The sequence below is a fragment of the Rhinatrema bivittatum genome, chromosome 3 (assembly GCF_901001135.1).
Source record: "Rhinatrema bivittatum chromosome 3, aRhiBiv1.1, whole genome shotgun sequence".
Taxonomy (NCBI): Eukaryota; Metazoa; Chordata; class Amphibia; order Gymnophiona; family Rhinatrematidae; genus Rhinatrema; species Rhinatrema bivittatum.
In genome coordinates, this window is record NC_042617.1 from 491836571 (window position 1) to 491854820 (window position 18250).

The following is an 18250-nucleotide window of genomic DNA, read 5'->3' on the forward strand; positions in this document are numbered from 1 at the left end:
ACCCCGGCAATGTGTGAGGCTGCGATGCTGAGCAGATGTTGCTCCGCCCAGGCGTTCAGCTGTTGTGCTTCCTGAGCTACCTGGAAGCTTCGGGTTCCTCCCTGACTGTTGATGTACGCTACCCATGGTCGCATTGTCGGAAAGAACCCCTACCGACTTCCCGCAAAGGAGAGGCTGAAGAGCGATTAAGGCTAAACAAACCGCTCTGGTCTCTAAAAGACTGATCAACCACTGCGCTTCCTCTTCGGACCACTGACCCCGAACAGATGTATTCTGACATACCGCTCCCCAGCCTGAAAGACTGGCGTCGGTAGTGACCACAGTCCATTCCAGAATCTCTAGCGGTGCGCAAAGGCCCAGGGAACCAACTTCAGAATAGAGGTCATTAAACCTAAAACTATCAAGTAATCCCGCACACAAGGAATAGGAATAGACTGTAAATCTCGAATTTGTGATTGAAGCTTGAGAAGGCGATGCTCCAGAAGGAACACTATCCCTTGACGAGTGTCGAACCGTGCACCCAAAAACTCCAGAGATTGGGAAGGTAATAGGTGACTCTTGTCTTCTTGATCACCCAGCCTAGAGACTGCAAAAGGCTGATTACCCTGTTGATTGTATAATAACAAACAGATTCCGACTTTGCTCGAATCAACCAGTCATCCAGGTACGGATGTACCAACAGGCCCTCCTTCCTGAGTTGAGCGGCCACCACAACCATTATCTTGGTAAACGTTCTGGGAGCTGTGGCTAATCCGAACGGTGAGCCCTGAATTGATAATGTTGCCCTAGAATGCAAACCTGAGAAACTTCTGATGATCGGATCGAATGCCGATATGAAGATAAGCTTCGGTGAGGTCGAGAAATGCTAGAAATTCTCCTCTGTGAACCGAAGCAATGACAGACCGAAGAGTTTCCATCCGGAACTTTGGAATCCTTAGACAACAGTTGACCCTTTTGAGATCGAGAATGGGAAGAAAGGTTCCTTCTTTTTTGGGAACGACGAAGAAAATTGAATAACGACCTTTCCGATGTTGGAACTGGAACTATAGCTCCTAGGTCACTTAAATGCTGTAGCGAGTCTTGGATTATGAGACACTTTTGTAGGGAAGAACACGGTGAAATTAGGAACAGGTGGTGAAGCCGCCAAACAAAATCTAAAGCGTAACCTTGATTTATCACTGATAGAACCCATTGATCCGATGTACATCTGGCCCATTCTCCGTAAAATAGAGACAGCCTGCCCCCTATGACGGAAACTGGAGAAAGGACCGGCCTTATCTCATTGGACAGACTTTGTGTCTCCTGAGACTTGGGAAGTTCCAGGTCTACCAAAGCGGCAGCCACGAAAGGACTGAGACCAATTCTATTGTCTACCTGAAGACTGTTTAGCTGGAGGAGCCGATGGACGAGAAGAACGAAATCTTCTGTTAGACCGAAAATGAGAACGAGATGAAAACGAGCTTCTAGGTCTAGGACGGTCCTCTGGCAATTTGTAAATCTTATTTTCCCCTAGGGACAAAATTAAATCTTCCATTTCCTTACCAAATAATAATTTTCCCTTAAAGGGTAAAACCTCTAATTGAGCTTTGGAGGATGCGTCTGCGGACCAATTCCTCAACCAGAGAAGTCTGCGAGCCGATACAGAAGCAACAATAGAGCAAGCCGAGGTCCTAATGAGATCATATAAAGCATCTGCACTATAAGCAACTGTAGCTTCCAGTCTACCAGCCTGAGCAACTTCCTCTTCAGAGAGGGAAGAATTGTTTTGTAAAGCCTGGACCCATCTTAGTCCAGCTCGCAAAGGCAAGCTACTACACATGACCGCCCGCACACCAAGAGCAGAAACCTCAAAAATTCGCTTAAGCTGAACCTCCAGCTTACAATCTTGGAGATCTTTAAGAGCCGTAGCCCCAGTTACTGGAATAGTTGTTTTCTTAGTAACGGCTGAAACAGTGGCATCCACCTTAGGAAATTTTAAAATTTCCAAAGCTTCCTCAGGTAATGGATACAATTTTTCCATGGCTCGTGCTATCTTAAGACCCAACTCAGGATTATCCCACTCCCGGTTCATAAGGTCAGTGAGAGAAAGATGAAAAGGAAATGATGTCGTGGGACCTCTAAGGCCAAGCAACACTGGGTTAACGTCACCCATCCAAGAATCCTTCACTGGAGCCTCGAGACCCAATTCCAGTAAAATTGCTGGAATTAAGGGACTAAGTTCCTCTCTTCTAAACAGGCAGACTACTTTGGGGTCACCCCATCCGCAACATGAGGGTCTGAACTAATACTCAAAGCAGGGTCTTCATTTAAATCCCCCTCCGGCAAGGACTTGTCCGGGATAGGTAAAGAGCCATGCTCAGAATCATCTGAAGAAGAAAAAATTGTCTGATCCGGACCCGGACGAAGGGGACGCTTCAGAGCTGACCCCACTCCCAAATCCGTGGAACTAGCCCTTTTAGAGGAACGTGGCTTTAACCTCTGTTCAGATGAGAGACTCTTATGTCTCTTATGAAATTTCTTAGATTTGTAAGCTTTGCGAAGAAAATGAAGAAAATCCCCTGAAAAGGCAGAAGAAGAGGAAGAAGAATCTGAAATCTCGTCCAGGCTTTCAGCCGATAAATATGGCCCTGTTTCGCATGGCTTGTTCCCCCCAGGGACCGCCGGCTGCAGCGACAGCGGAGGCGGGTCAGAAGCACCCTGAATAGCTTGTTGTGTCACCACCCTCAGAGTAGACAGGATGCCTCAGTTCCAGCACTGCAGCGAAATGAGTCCGGGGCAGGAGAGCAGCTGGGCCGAGGTTTAGGGGCCGCACGAAGTGGCCAAGTCCCTTTTGTTATCGGCAAACTTGATAAGCCTTTCCCCCCCGGGGAGTCAGGATGAACAGAGACTCTTCCTGGAGACGCGCTCGCTCATCTCCACAAGCGCGGCAGGCCGCGCCTCGCGGCATTATAAAGAAAAAACGGGGCGAAATAAAAAGTATGAAACTAAAAAACTAAAAGAAACCCGGGCAAAAATCAAAGGCACGGGCCCACCAAACACCAAAAGGTAAACAACGATTCAGCTGTCAAGAATTATTATTATTATTTTTTTTTTACCTGACCGAAACGCCACGGCCTCCAGAAGCTGCTCCAAGTAGGGTGAGTGAGCCGAGCCCCCCGGTATCACCCCTGCCAGGAGTGGTTGCTGGGTTCAAAACCTCCCCAACTCCGGCAGCCTCAAAAACCAGGAGGGATAGTCCTCCCAGGACTTGGCAACCTCCAGGGAGGCAGTGAAATGGCTGTGAAGAAAAATAAAACCTTTTTTTTTTTTTTTTTTAAATAACTTAAATGAAATGAACAGGCTCTCTTCAAAAGAAAAAGAAAGTCTGCAAAAAATTAACTTCTAAACTACCTGACTAAAAAATAAACTACCACAGACTACAGGGGTTAGGAATGTCCACCTCTGCTGGGAGACAGAGAAATACTGATTGACTGCAGGTGGTGCTCCAGGGTATACCTCAGAGTCATTAGAATGTTTTCTCTGCCTCCCTCTGCTGGATTGGTGACATAACCCTGGGTCTGGGCAGATCCAGGTATGTACAGGGAAAATCTTTTCTCCATAGAAAAGTAAAGAGACAACAAAACTAGCAAAAGGAAGGTAAAGCCTCAACAAGAAGTTTCCTTATTTGCTGGAGTAGCTATGAACAACAGAAATTAGGTCTCCCTTCAGGAAGAGTGTTTGATTGAATATGGACTTATTGTAAGATGTTTAAAGGTATGCTTAAGTGTAATGATGGTGTGTGGTAGCATGGTATGCACAAGAACATTTTAGAACTGCTCATCTAGAATATTATTTTACTGCCTTATATCTGCTCTGACTTGTAGTGGCCCTCAGAAAAATATAAGTTCTGAAAGGTCTATCCACTCTCAAACATTTACATTAACCTATCTAATCAGAACTTTATTAATATAAAAAATTAAATATATATGTAAATTAAATATATATGTACTGTGGACAAAAGACAATTGGCCATTTCCTGCCTCTTCCTCTCTAGGAGGGCCCATTTTCAATTCAAAGCTTCAAAACTGCAAATGATTTTTAATATCAATATTTCCTATGACCCAAGACTCAGAACTTAGTTCCAATGGACCTTCTTAAATTATCATTTAAATTAAAGTTATTATGTTGTCATAATAAATATGACGACAGGGGGAATGCATATTTGTAATGGCAAAGCATTCCACAGTATAACAGTCGCTAGTGAAAAGACAATTTTACTTCCACAACAGTTCAAACTTCTTGCACTTACCTACAAGCCTATTCACTCTATAGCTCCGCATATAATCTTCTCTCATCTCTCCCTACACCAGTGCTATGCAAACTGTGGGTCGGGACCCCACAGAGGGTCACAAATGCCTCAAAAGGCAGTACTACTCAGACCACTGAAGCAGCAGCATTAGTAGTGGAAGTAAGCATGAAGCCTTTGTACCAGCATGCATTCAAAGTGACTCCATCCTTACATAAACTTCTGTGGTAACAGGAAGCACAGCATAAGGAGAGATTGGGACCCCTCCAGAGCCTGTGAACTTGTACCGGCTCACAGGCCCCATGTTGACTCAATACTAATGCTATGTACAGATCAGTCAGGCTTGGGACCAGCTATGAAAGGAGGGGATGGCTGAGTATGCATGGGCCAGTGAGGATGGTCATGGTTTCTCTATCCTCAGCCATCATTGAACCTACCTAAGAGAAATATGTTGCCTCTGTCATCAGCCTGCTCTCAGGCTGATGACAGAGGCAACATATCCATCTTTGAACCAGGGCCCAATGGAAAATGTTGCTGCTGGCCCTTGACCAGGATGATGTTTAGAAAAGAGACTGTTTGAAGGAGGGATCAGATGCAGGAGAGGTTTCAGGGTTGGATCAGGCTGAAAAAATTTGCTGTGGAGTGTGAGAGAGGGATAACAATAGAAGATCAAATGGGAGATGGAAGAAAATTGCTGGAGTATGAGAGATTAGCTGGAGGATTGTGAGAGAAGGGCTGTAGAGGAGAAGGTGAGGCTTTGGGATGATAGGGGATGGGTAATGAAAGTGAGGAGGGGATTAGGTGAGAATGAGGGCTGACAGAGGATCAGTTGGGGGTTATAAGAATGACCTGGGGTGAGAGAGGATCCGCTGAGGGATGCAAAAAGGGCTGAAGGGATGAAAAAGACCATGAGCTGAGGAGGTGAGATGCTGAGGAACATAAAGATAAGCTGTATGGTTGGAGATTAAGACAGGAGGTACTCTGTAAGGGTTGAATGTTGATGTTGAGATAGGATTAGCTGAAATGTGCTGAGGGTGAAAGTGGAGTGATTTTTGGAGGGGGTCTGAACCCCTGCTAATTTTGTTTTGGTTGTCCTCTGGGGTCATGTGAATTTAAGTACTAAAATGGGGACACATTTGATAAAGGTTTGCAAACCCCTTCCCTACATCCTCCTCTTGAACTCTGTTCATGAGTCAATTTGCTGTTATCTGAACTGTCTCCACACTTTCCATCTTGTACCAAATGCCTGAAATAGCATTCTTGAGTTAGTATGTCAGCTCCCTTTTTAGCTATATCCAAATGCCATCTGCAAACCATCTTTTGAGTCTGCTTTAAATCTTAAATCTTGGGTCTACTAGATTTAGGCCTAGTTAAATATTTTCCTATAATAAAATTCCTGAAACCTCTTATATGTCGTCTGTATGTCTTGACTAGATTGTAAACTCCCTGGAGCAGTGGTTGTATCATGTGTGCCTGTACAGCACTGCTTATGTCTAATAATGCTAAACAAATTATTAATCATTACTTGATAATAGTTAGATTAGTCAACTGATTACAAGAAATTATACAATGCTTACCTTCTTGAGATCCTCTTTGGAGATTTTCTCATAGGGATTATGTTCCAGATATGCAACATGATCAGCACTATTACATACAGATGCCAGACCTTTACCCTTCTTATTCCCAGCTAGATCCATATAAGGATGATGCAGAATATCAAAATGAAGCATTGTAGTCATCTCTCTTTTGATCAGCTCCTCACTTTTCTGCAAGTCTGTTAATGGAGGCTCTATGTTTAATGGTCTTAAAATAGTTTCATTTACCTAAATAAAAGAATCAGGGAGATAAAATAAACAACTTAGTCAATAGATGATTGCAGCCAAATTTCAAACATCTTACTGTAAAGTAAAATTACTCTACATGCCACAGTTCTTTAAAGATGAAGCATCCTATCGCTGTAGGAGCAGTGGGCTATGAACCAGGGAAACGGGTTCAAAATCCAGCTGCTGCTCCTTGTGACCTTGGGAAAGTCATTTTACCCTCCATTACCCTCAGGTACAAACAGACTAAAGTCTACTAGGAACAGGGAAATGCCTACACTACCTGAAAATCATCCACTTTGAAGTGTTGAAAAGTGGAAAATAAATAAAACTTAATAGTTCTCTTTTGGGGCTGGGTAACACAGCTTCAGTAGTATATTCAAAATTAAAATAACACCATTTGTGGTAAGTAAACCTGCTTTATCTATAGACAGCAAGATGAATTAGCCAAGACACATGGGTGATGTCATCTGATGGTACCAAATGGACCTCTGTCTCTCAACTCAGAGTTTTTGCTCTACTGAGCATGTGGCCGAGCTCCCTCGTAGCACTGTCTCGTGAGTCTCTCAGTCAATTTTAGAGCTAAATCTGGCTAAGTATTGAATCTCCAGGGAGGTGGATGAGTATTTAGCATGGCTAATTCATCCTGCTGTCTACAAAGAACACCATAATTTATATTCCATCTTTCAGCCACTTCAAAGTTTTAAGCAGGTGAGTGGTACACTATCTTCCACAAGTTATTTAGCATATGCTCTCCCAATCTTAAAACTTAACACCTACTTTGGACCAGGTCTCAACATTTTAAGCGTACACATTATCTAAAGGGCACAACTAACAGCACGTTATGGGTTTCAAGATGAAAGTGATGCAGCTGCAGGAGCAAAAATAGTGAAGGTGTGAAGTAGAGGACAGGGCAGAGATGAAGAGTGAGAGGCGGCAGGGAGAGAGAGGCAGAAAGGTGGTATGGGCACAGAAAAAATACAGAAAGAATGGAGGGTAAGAGAGAGAAGCTAGGGACAAAGAGGAGGCAGCCAGAGAATCCCTGAAGCATGAGGAGGAAAGCAAAAGCAGAAAAAAGCAAGGAACCACAATCATAAATCTTTAGGACCAGGACTGCCCTACTAAGCCTGCCATATGGAGGTAATCTACATTAATTGTTTAAGCTTAGTGGCCATTAGGGCTCTATATAAGAAATCCAACAGCAATTCTCAGACAACCAGGTCTCACACCATATCTGGGCTTGTCAGACTGTTGAACTAGTTATATTAATTTGCCTCTGGGTCTTTTCAAATCACAGTGATGCAACAGATGGAAAGCACATTCGCCTGCTGTTTCCATCAGGTACTGCAAACCATGTCGAAATAAGTTTGTTTTGTTATTTGAAAGCTTATATTCTGTTCTTTTCTACAAGTGTTCAAGGCAGAAAACAAGGATTACATATATAATTAAAAAAAAAAAAAATCAAAGAATAAAAACAAACAAAACTGCGAAACAGAAGGAAGAACAGTGTCATATGGTGAGAAAACTCCCTTCAGCAATAAAGCTGAGCAGCAGTTACTGCCCAAAGGCCTGCAGAAAAAAACAGTTTTTAATACTTTCATAAAAGAAGCTGTCACCCATGGATCTTATATTGTTAGGGAGTGTCTTCCATAAGGAAGGGCAAGTTATGGAAAAAGCTCATGCTTGGGCCTCATCAAGATGAACAATGCAATTGGAAGGAACCTTAAGCAAGTGTACATGTGCAGATTGTATTGTATGAGCTGGAGCATAAAGGTTTAGAATGGAAAAGATCCAAGGAATAGAATTGTCCGAAAGAATCTTGTGAACCAAGGTGGTGATATTATATTTGAAACGCCACTCAACTGGGAGCCAGTGAAGAGATTTTAGGACTGGAGTTATGTGCTCACGAAGCAAACAGATGGAGAGAACCCTAGCAGTAAAGTTCTGCACTAGTTGTAATGGTCTAAGAGTACTGGCTAGTAATCCAAGGGAAAGAGAATTGCAATAGTCTAGTCCTGCTAAGAAGAGCCTGAAGGACAGTTTTAAAATCCTGTGCAGGTAGCAAAGGTTTAAGTCTTAGTAACATTTTTAACTTCAAAAAAAGATATCCTGACTAAAGCTTTGATCTGTTGTTTCATGGATAAGTTAGAGTCAAAAATGATACCTAGGTTAAAGACAGAGGAGGAAACTGGTATTGATTAATCGCCAATCATGATGGGCATTATCTAGAGGAAATCTACTTAGAATAATGATTTTAGTTTTCTCAATATTAAGTACAAGACAATGATGTGTTAGCCATGAATGAATAACTGAAAAACAAGTTCCTAAGAACTTACTGGTGGCAGACCATGAACATTTTGGAAAAAATAAGATTGGATATCATCTGTGTATATTTTGTAGTAGACACCTAAAGTATATAAGATCTTACAACGTGGGGACAGATAAATGTTAAAAAAAATATAGCAGAAAGTGTACCTGTTATGACACTAAACCAGTCAAAAGAAGCATCAACAGAAATCTGCTATGCACAGAGATATAAGAAGTGAAACAGTGTAAGACAGTGCCAGTGATTCCAATTTCCCTTAGGTGGTGCAACAGAAAAGAATGATTCAAGATGTCATAGGCCGCCGATATATCGAGGAGGACCATTACATACACAATGCCTTGATCAAAGCCTTGGCAAACTGTATCAAGACTAAAGAGAAGTGTCTTTATCTTCTTTATTAAAATTTAAGAATTGCCTGGTGCAAAGGCTCTAGGCGATTTACAATAAAACATTCATAATAAATAATGCAAGCATAAAACAATAAACACAAACATTCATAATAAATAATGCAAGCATAAAACAATAAAAATACAACAATCCCATCATAACAATGAAAATAGTATACCCCACCCCCTCCAAAGAATACAACCTTATTCAAATACTTGTATTTCCCATAAGCTCATAAGCTAAAATCAGATAGCAATAGAAAAACTACCCATATGCCATTGAAAAAAAAATAAGTCTAAGACTTTGTTTCAGACATGTCACCAACCTCAATTCTGCAGGTAAGCTATTTCAGAATTTGGGAGCAGCAACTGAAAATACTCTTTTGTGATTTACATCCAATCATGTCATTTTGTGAAAGAGGGAAAACGATCTGAGTTACTCAAAAGTATTGCCCACTTATGAAATTGTGAACATTGTCACTAAATTATTTGTATTATTTTTTATATATTATTTTCTATTTTATTTAATTTTTATATGAATGGACCGCATCAGCAAGCCAGACAGAGTATCTCCTGTGGCTATATATATATATATGTATGTAAAAAGTTAGGTTTCTTTTGTTATTTGGTTTTTATTGGTCACAGCATGATAGATTTCAATAGATTTCTTTGTTTTCTTTTTTTGTGTTTTTTTTATGGGTTTCACTTTAAGGGCAAGTTAGTATTAGAACGTTGTATTAAATATTTTATTCTCATTTTTCTTTTTTTCCTTTTTTTTTCTTTTGTATATGACTGGTGTTTTTTGTGCTGCATAATTTTGCTTACTGTGAGCAGTATTAGTGGGGTTGACTTGTTGGTAAACCCTGTTTGTGTATTGCAATATAAGGTTTACTTTAAGTATATTTAAATTATTTTGTTTATTTAAATTGTTTTTTGTATTCACAGCTTCAAGTCATTTATTAAGCTTACATGCTTCATAATCTCAGGTAGATCTCTAGGTTCCCCCTGCTGTAGCATGGGGGAGGTATGATAAGGTAATTGACTCTGGGAGCCGTGACACCTCTCCGGGCCTCTTGGTATTGTACCCTTTTTCCAAAACCCAAATAATAATAATAATAATACACTACACATTCTTTTGGTGTAAATCGGCCACAGCTTTTATTAACCTACAGTTAATACGAATTCAAACATCATAACAATGGAAGGGAGTGGACAGTGGAGTGCCTCAGGGATCTGTATTGGGACCCTTACTGTTCAATATATTTATAAATGATCTGGAAAGAAATACGACGAGTGAGATAATCAAATTTGCAGATGACACAAAATTGTTCAGAGTAGTTAAATCACAAGCAGATTGTGATAAATTGCAGGAAGACCTTGTGAGACTGGAAAATTGGGCATCCAAATGGCAGATGAAATTTAATGTGGATAAGTGCAAGGTGATGCATATAGGGAAAAATAACCCATGCTATAATTACACAATGTTGGGTTCCATATTAGGTGCTACAACCCAAGAAAGAGATCTAGGTGTCATAGTGGATAACACATTGAAATCGTTGGTGCAGTGTGCTGCGGCAGTCAAAAAAGCAAACAATGTTGGGAATTATTAGAAAAGGAATGGTGAATAAAACGGAAAATGTCATAATGCCTCTGTATCGCTCCATGGTGAGACCGCACCTTGAATACTGTGTACAATTCTGGTCGCCGCATCTCAAAAAAGATATAATTGCATGATGATTCATAAGGCCCTACATAGCATCTCTCCACTCAACTTAACCTTCCAGCTCCAACTACACACTTCTAAAAAGCCAACCAGAAGGGCATATCAGAACAGAATGATCACCCAACCAGCAAAATCCTCCCTGAGGAAACGCGCACTATCCACAGCGGGCCCTTCGCTCTGGAACTCACTACCACCAGACCTCCGCCTTGAGCCGTGCCATTCCACGTTTAAAGTGAAACTCAAGACTTGGCTCTTCCTACAAGCTTTCCCAGAGAGCTAAGAGCAGGAAGAATAACAACCCTCCCATCCCACAGCAATTTTGTAATGTTTATTTGCTTTATTTATGTGTTCTTAGTAGATCTTAGTTTGTATTCTACTTTATAATAGATTAACTGTTCGATATGTTCCATGTAAACCGCCATCCCGGCGATAGTTATCTCTGTTATCTGTGAACCGGAGTGATATGTATATTATACAGGAACCTCCGGTATATAAAAACAAAAAATAAATAAATAATTAATTAATTAATTAATTAATTGCGATGGAGAAGGTACAGAGAAGGGCTACCAAAATGATAAGGGGAATGGAACAACTCCCCTATGAGGAAAGACTAAAGAGGTTAGGACTTTTCAGCTTGGAGAAGAGACGGCTGAGGGGGGATATGATAGAGGTGTTTAAAATCATGAGAGGTCTAGAACGGGTAGATGTGAATCAGTTATTTACTCTTTCGGATAGTAGAAAGACTAGGGGGCACACTCCATGAAGTTAGCATGGGGCACATTTAAAACTAATCGGAGAAAGTTCTTTTTTACTCAACGCACAATTAAACTCTGGAATCTGTTGCCAGAGAATGTGGTTAATGCAGTTAGTATAGCTGTGTTTAAAAAAGGATTTGATAAGTTCTTGGAGGAGAAGTCCATTACCTGCTATTAAGTTCACTTAGAGAATAGCCACTGCCATTAGTAATGGTTACATGGAATAGACTTAGTTTTTGGGTACTTGCCAGGTTCTTATGGCCTGGATTGGCCACTGTTGGAAACAGGATGCTGGGCTTGATGGACCCTTGGTCTGACCCAGTATGGCATTTTGTGTTCTTATGTACAATTCACCCCCACCCGGGCCAATCCTTTGGTCTTGCCGCTCAGGGACCGCACCCCCCTTTTGTCGCCCGCCACTATTTCTAGCAAGGCGACGTCACTCCGACCCCCCCACCGCGTTTACTACAAGCAAGGGGGCCCTACATCCGGGTGTGGTCCCCACCCCTTTGAAAAAAGGAAAATTAGTTCTTACATGATAATTTTCGTTCCTGTAGTACCACGGATCAGTCCAGGCTCCCGCCCTTATGTTCTGGTTTTTGCGCTGAAGTCACAGAGTCCGCTTGGTTGGATTCAAGTTTTCATTTACTCAAGTTTGGAGTAATACCGTTCTCCTCTAGGTCTGGCAGTTCTGTTCCAGCGGGGGGGGGGGTAGTTGAATTGGCCTGTGTTGAAGGTCGTCTTAGTTAGTTAGTCGGGCAGTTCTTTGCTTTGACATTTCGTAAGACTGAGGGGCTGTGGGTGGCACCTTACTATATGTAGGGAGCCCGACAAGCAAAGAACTGCTTGTATTACTCCAAACTTGAGTAAATGAAAACTTGAATCCAACCAAGCGGACTCTGTGACTTCAGCGCAAAAACCAGAACATAAGGGCGGGAGCCTGGACTGATCCGTGGTACTACAGGAACGAAAATTATCAGGTAAGAACTAATTTTCCTTTCCCTGTACGTACCCGGATCAGTCCAGACACCTGGGATGTACCAGAGCTAATTACCGAAGGTGAGAAGCAGAGAGTCCCGCTCGGATCACTCTCCCTCCAAATCAGCTGCCTGGACATCAAGCCGATAATGTCTAGTAAACGTATGTAACGACTTCCAAGTCGCCGCCCTGCAGATCTCCTGTGGGGACACCTGAGAGGCCTCCGCCCAAGAAGTGGCGTGTGACCGAGTAGAATGAGCCCTGAGGCTCTTAGGGGCCGACCTGCCCTGCAAAACATACGCCGAGCCAATAGCCTCCTTAAGCCACCTCGCAATCGTGGCTCGAGAAGCCGCAGCACCCCTTCAGGCACCAGAATACAAAACAAAGAGGTGGTCGGAAACCCGAAAAGGATTCGTGACCTCCAGATAACGGAGAAGAGCCCTACGAACGTCGAGCTTTCTCAGGTCTTTTGACTCCTTGTCCACGCCCAAAAAGGCGGGGAGCTCGATAGATTGATTCAAGTGAAACGCAGAAACCACCTTCGGCAGAAAAGACGGAACCGTTCTCAAAGACGTTCTCTGCACGACAAAGCCTGCAACTCCGAAACTCGGCGAGCTGACGCAATCGCAACCAGAAAAACCGTCTTCAAGGTTAGGTCCTTGAGGGTCGCCCGCTTTAAGGGTTCAAACGGCGCTGTACAGAGAGCTGAGAGAACCCAATTTAGATTCCAGGACGGACAAGGATTCCACACCGGCGGGCGAAGATGTTTAGCGCCTCGCAGGAAGCACGCCACATCCGGGTGGAGTGCTAACGACACCCCTTGTACCTTACCGTCTGAGACAACCAAGAGCAGCTACCTGGACTCTAAGGGTACTACAGGACAATCCTTTCGAGAGACCGTCCTGGAGAAAGGCGAGAACCTCAGGCACGGATGATACGATAGGATTCATCTTGCGAGAGGAGCACCAGTCCTCAAAAACAGTCCAAACCCGAACGTACGCTAAGGACGTGGACTGCTTCCGAGCTCTCAACAAAGTGGTTACCCCCGCATCCGAGTACCCTTTCGACTTCAGGCGTTTCCTCTCAAAAGCCAAGCCGCGAGACAAAAGTGATCCGCGTCCTCCAAACAGACGGGTCCTTGGCGAAGAAGAATTGCATTGCCACGGAACCGAAGAGGGGGTTCCGCCGCCAGTTGTAGAAAGTCCACGAACCACGGTCGCCTTTGGCCACTCCGGCGCCACCAAGATCACCGCCGACGGGTGCAACTCGATCCACCGAAGCACCTTGCCTATCAAGGGCCACGGAGGAAACACATACAGCAACACGTCCGTGGGCCAGGGCAGTACCAGCGCATCGACACCTTCTGCCCCTCATTCCCTTCTCCGACTGAAAAACCGCGGAGCATTTGCGTTCTGAGCGGTGGCCATCAGATCCATGTGTGGTCGTCCCCATCTGGAGCAAATAAGGTGGTAAGCCACGTCCGGCAACTCCCATTCTCCGGGATCCAGGCGATGTCAGCTGAGAAAATCCACTTGGACGTTGTCGATTCCTGCTATATGTGATGCCGCCAGGCTGCTGAGATTCTGCTCCACCCAGCGCATCAGCCGGCTGGCCTCCTCCGCCACCTGTCGGCTCCTGGTTCCGCCCTGTCGATTGATATATGCCACTGTGGTCGCATTGTCCGACAGCACCCGGACCGCCCGCCCTCGAATCAGCGGGCGGAAGGCTTGTAACGCCAGCGACACTGCCCTGGTCTCCAAACGATTGATGGACCACTGCGATTGCTCCCTGGACCACTGTCCCTGAACAGAGCGCCCCCGACAGGCTGGCGTCCGTTGTGACTACCGTCCAGTTGGGCATGAGCAGGGACACTCCGCATGTCAGATGGTCGGACCGCAGCCACCACTGCAGACTGGACCTGGCCTGTTCCGTGAGGGGAAGGGGAAGATGAAATTCCTCCGACACCGGTTTCCAACGGGAGAGTAAAGCGAACTGCAATGGTCGTAGATGAGCAAAAGCCCAGGGAACCAAGGCCAGCGTGGATGCCATGGAGCCCAAAACCATCAGGTAGTCGCACACCAGCGGGCATCGTAATGACAACAGGCGCCGCACCTGCCCCTGCAGCTTGTTCACTCTCTCTTGGGACAGGGAGACCCTGCCCCTCTCCGTATCAAACAGGGCACCCAGGTACTCCAACCTCTGGGTAGGCTCCAAACGACTCTTGGCGAGATTGATCACTCATCCGAGAGAACGCAGCAGCTGTAGCACCCTGGCAACCGCCAGCCGACACGTGACCTCCGATTTGGCTCGGATCAGCCAATCGTCCAGGTAAGGGTGTACCAGGAGGCCCTCCCGTCTGAGTTGTGCCGCCACCACCACCATGACCTTGGTGAAGGTGCGAGGCGCCGTGGCGAGTCCCAAGGGAAGGGCCCTGAACTGATAGTGTCTGCCCATGATGCAAAATCGCAGGAATTTGTGATAGGCCGGCTGAATTCCGATGTGCAAGTACGCCTCCGTCAGGTCTAGAGAGGCTAGAAACTTGCCCGGCCGCACCGCTGCCACCACCGAGCGAATAGTCTCCATCTTGAATCGTGGAACGCGAAGACACCTGTTGACCCCTTTTAAATCTAAAATTGGCCGAAAAGTGCCCTCCTTTTTTGGCACCATGAAGTAGATGGAGTACCTCCCCTCGCGATGTTGCCTTAGGGGTACGGGAGTGATGGCGCCCAGCGCTTCTAGACGACGTAAGGTCGTCCTTACCGCTGCACGCTTGTCGAACCCCTTGCAGGGCGACACGAGAAACTTGTCCGCTGGCCGACGTACAAAATCTAACGCGTAGCCGTGATTTATCACGTTGAGGACCCACTGGTCCGAAGTTATCTTGGTCCATTCCTCGAAAAACAAGGCTAGCCTTGCTCCCATGTTTGGCACGAAGTCCTGAGACTGCCGCGAGGAATGGACCTCCCTCGTTTCATTGGGCCGCCTTGGCCCCCGAACCCGACGAGGGACCACCTTGTCTTCCGAATTTCTTCCCACGAAAGGACTGAGACCACGAGGAAGACCTGGAGGACCCGGATCGATAGGAGGACCCGGATCCGGCCGATCTCTGCGGTCGCTGCCGTCTGTTACTCCGAAAACGATTCCTAGCGGAGAAGGAGACACGAGGTCTGGGTCTGCCCTCCGGCAATTTAAACGCCCTGTTTTCCCCGAGGGACTGCATATCAGGTCGTCCAGCTGTTTTCCAAAGAACAATTTCCCCTTAAATGGCAGCGAGCCAAGGTGAGCCTTGGACGATCCATCAGCCGCCCAGTTTCTAAGCCAGAGGAGACGGCGTGCGGATACCGCTGACACCATGGCCCTGGCTGACGTCCGCAGCAAATCATGCATAGCATCAGCGCTATAAGCAATTACAGCTTCCAGGTGATCCGCCTGCTCTGACTCCCCTTCGGAGAGACCTGCATTCGCCTGGAGATTCTGGGCCCAACGCAGCCCAGCCCGCAGCGCGAAGTTACTGCAAATGGCCGCCCGGACTCCCAAGGCGGAAACCTCAAAAACCTTCTTAAGCTGCACCTCCAGTTTCCTATCTTGAATATCCTTGAGCGCCGTAGCGCCTGAGACGGGAATCGTAGATCTCTTCATCACCGCCGAAACCGTCCACCCTTGGGAGGCGAAGAAGTTCCAAAACCTCCTCTGGCAGTGGATACAGCTTGTCCATGGCCTTACTCACCTTCAGGCCCAGCTCAGGGGTGTCCCATTCTCGGAATAGGATATTGGACGCTGAGAAGTGGAAAGGGAAAGCCACCAGTGGCCCCGCAAGGCCCAGTTACACCGGGTCCATATTGGCCCCTTGCCGAGATTCCACCGTCGGGGCCTCCACTCCCAGTTCCCTGAGGATAGCCGGAATGAGGGGCGACAGCTCATCTCTCCGGAAGAGGCGCACCACTTTCGGATCATCGCCATCCGCCGCCTGCGTCCCCTTGCCGGCACCCGGCGGGACTGGCCCCTCCTCCTCGTGTCCCTCAGCCCCTCCTAGGGCCCCCGGGGACAGCTCCCCCTCCTTTGAGGAGGTGGACTCCGTGTCCGAGTCCTGCGCAGCCCCCCGCAGCTGCCTCTTTTCCCTCGGCGGGTCCTTCGGCGACCGATCCCGAGCCGTCCTCTTCCGGGGCTGAGAGCGACCCTCTGAGCCCCCTGATGCCTTGGACTTCCCGGACTTCCTTCTGGATTTTTTGAATTTCAGCAGTTTGCGGAGCAGCAATGTAAAATCAGCAGAAACGAGGCCTCCGAATCAGAAGAGGCCTCCTCCCCACTTAGGTCCCCCGGTGAGCTCAGCCCCCCCCCCCCCCCCCCCGGGGCCTCATTGCTGCGGTGAAAGCGGGGGAGGCTGGCCGCCATTAGCGGCAGCCTTCCTCGTTGCCTCCTTGACTGTTTCCAAAATGGCCGCCGTTCCCACACTTAGCGGGAACGGGTCAGCCACACTGCCCTCAGCGAGCCCGGCGCGCGGCGGCAATCGTGTCGCCCGAGGGCGGCCCCCCCGACCGCCCTCCGACGGTCCCTCACCTCCGGAGACGCAAGTTGCACAAACCCTGTCGCACGCGCGGCAAGCAGTTCCCCGAGGCATCCCCGGCGGTACGCTTCGGCAGAGGGAGAAGACCCCGAAATTAGAAATAAAACAAATCGCCCCCCCTTCCGCGAAACACCCGACCGAGACCGAGAAAAGAGAGAGCGGAAACGGCGCAGCTGCAGCAGAAACAAAGTCCCCGGCTTTACTTTTTTTTTAACTTTTTCCGCTGTCCCGGGTCCTGAATCTTCTGCTCCAGCGGGGGTGAGTGAACCGGGCTCCCCGGTGTCACCCTCGACGCTGCTGCCTGCCTCGGCCGGGTCCTCGACCCTCAGCAGCGGGCTCAACCAGGGGGGGATGGTCCTCTCAGAACCTTCCCAACCCCCCTGGGAGCCTTACACCAAAGGAGACTTGTCTTCTCTTTCTTTCTTCTGTCTTTAACCCTTTGTTTCTTTCCTGGTTTTTTTTTTTTTGTTTTTTTTTTTTAACAATCCCTAACTATGAAAAAACCCGAACCAGGGATCCCAGAGACTGTGGGTGGACCTGCCCCATCTGCTGGAGACAGAGAAAGACTGAGGGGCTGTGGGTGGCACCTTACTATATGTAGGGAGCCCGACAAGTTTTGCTCTGTCTCCATCTGCTGGTGCGGAGTCACAACCCAGGTGTCTGGACTGATCCGGGTACGTACAGGGAACAGCCTTTGCAAACCCCGCGGCTGACCTATGTCTAGTAATTCTCTTTTGGCCCGGGTTCCCGCCACCAGCACCAGGTAGTGTTTATACTTGCCTGGTCGTCCCCCCCCCCAATCCTGAAGTTATTTGGCTGCGGCCATTGCACACCCCGTGTAGACTCTTTCGATTGCCTCCTGTATTTCGTTATTGAAGAGGTCATACCCGATATCAGACAGGTGCACCCTATTCTGCCGATAGAAACCTTCACACTGTTCCTCGGCCCGTGCGTGGCGAATCTGCCATCCCCCCTTGTGCACCAGCCATCCTCCAACCTGTCTGTTTAATTTTTTCCGAGCTCTCCCCCATAATTTCAGTTTTACAAATTTTCTGCCCGGTATTATGTCGGACCAGCAAATGATCACTCCCGGGAACTCTGCTTGCAATTCCCTTATATCCCTCTTTATCATTCGTAACAGCTGACGAGATGTCATTGCCCTTAAATCGTTCCCTCCCAGGTGTATTATTATAATGTCCGGCCTGGCCAACAACTCCCTTTTGACCCGTAGTGTGGATAGTAGCTGCTCCCAATGCATTCCGCTCTTCCCCATCCAGGTGATCTGCACCCCCTGATGTGCCAGGCCCAAATGAGGGCCGTATCTGCGCTGCTGTGCCCTCTGTGCTGCCCAATGCACAAATGAGTGCCCTACGATCCACACCTGTGCCAACCTATGACACAATTCTGTAACAC

General features: G+C 46.7%; 1 protein-coding gene across 1 annotated transcript in view; it reads right to left on the minus strand.

Annotated features, from left to right (window-relative positions):
- The window catches only part of CDC5L (cell division cycle 5 like), a 250734-nt gene that overhangs the window by 37667 nt on the left and 194817 nt on the right, over positions 1 to 18250 (minus strand). The window contains exon 13 of the mRNA XM_029596086.1: positions 5863 to 6108. Coding sequence (XP_029451946.1) covers positions 5863 to 6108 — 246 coding nt within the window. The remainder of the gene's footprint in view (positions 1 to 5862; positions 6109 to 18250) is intronic.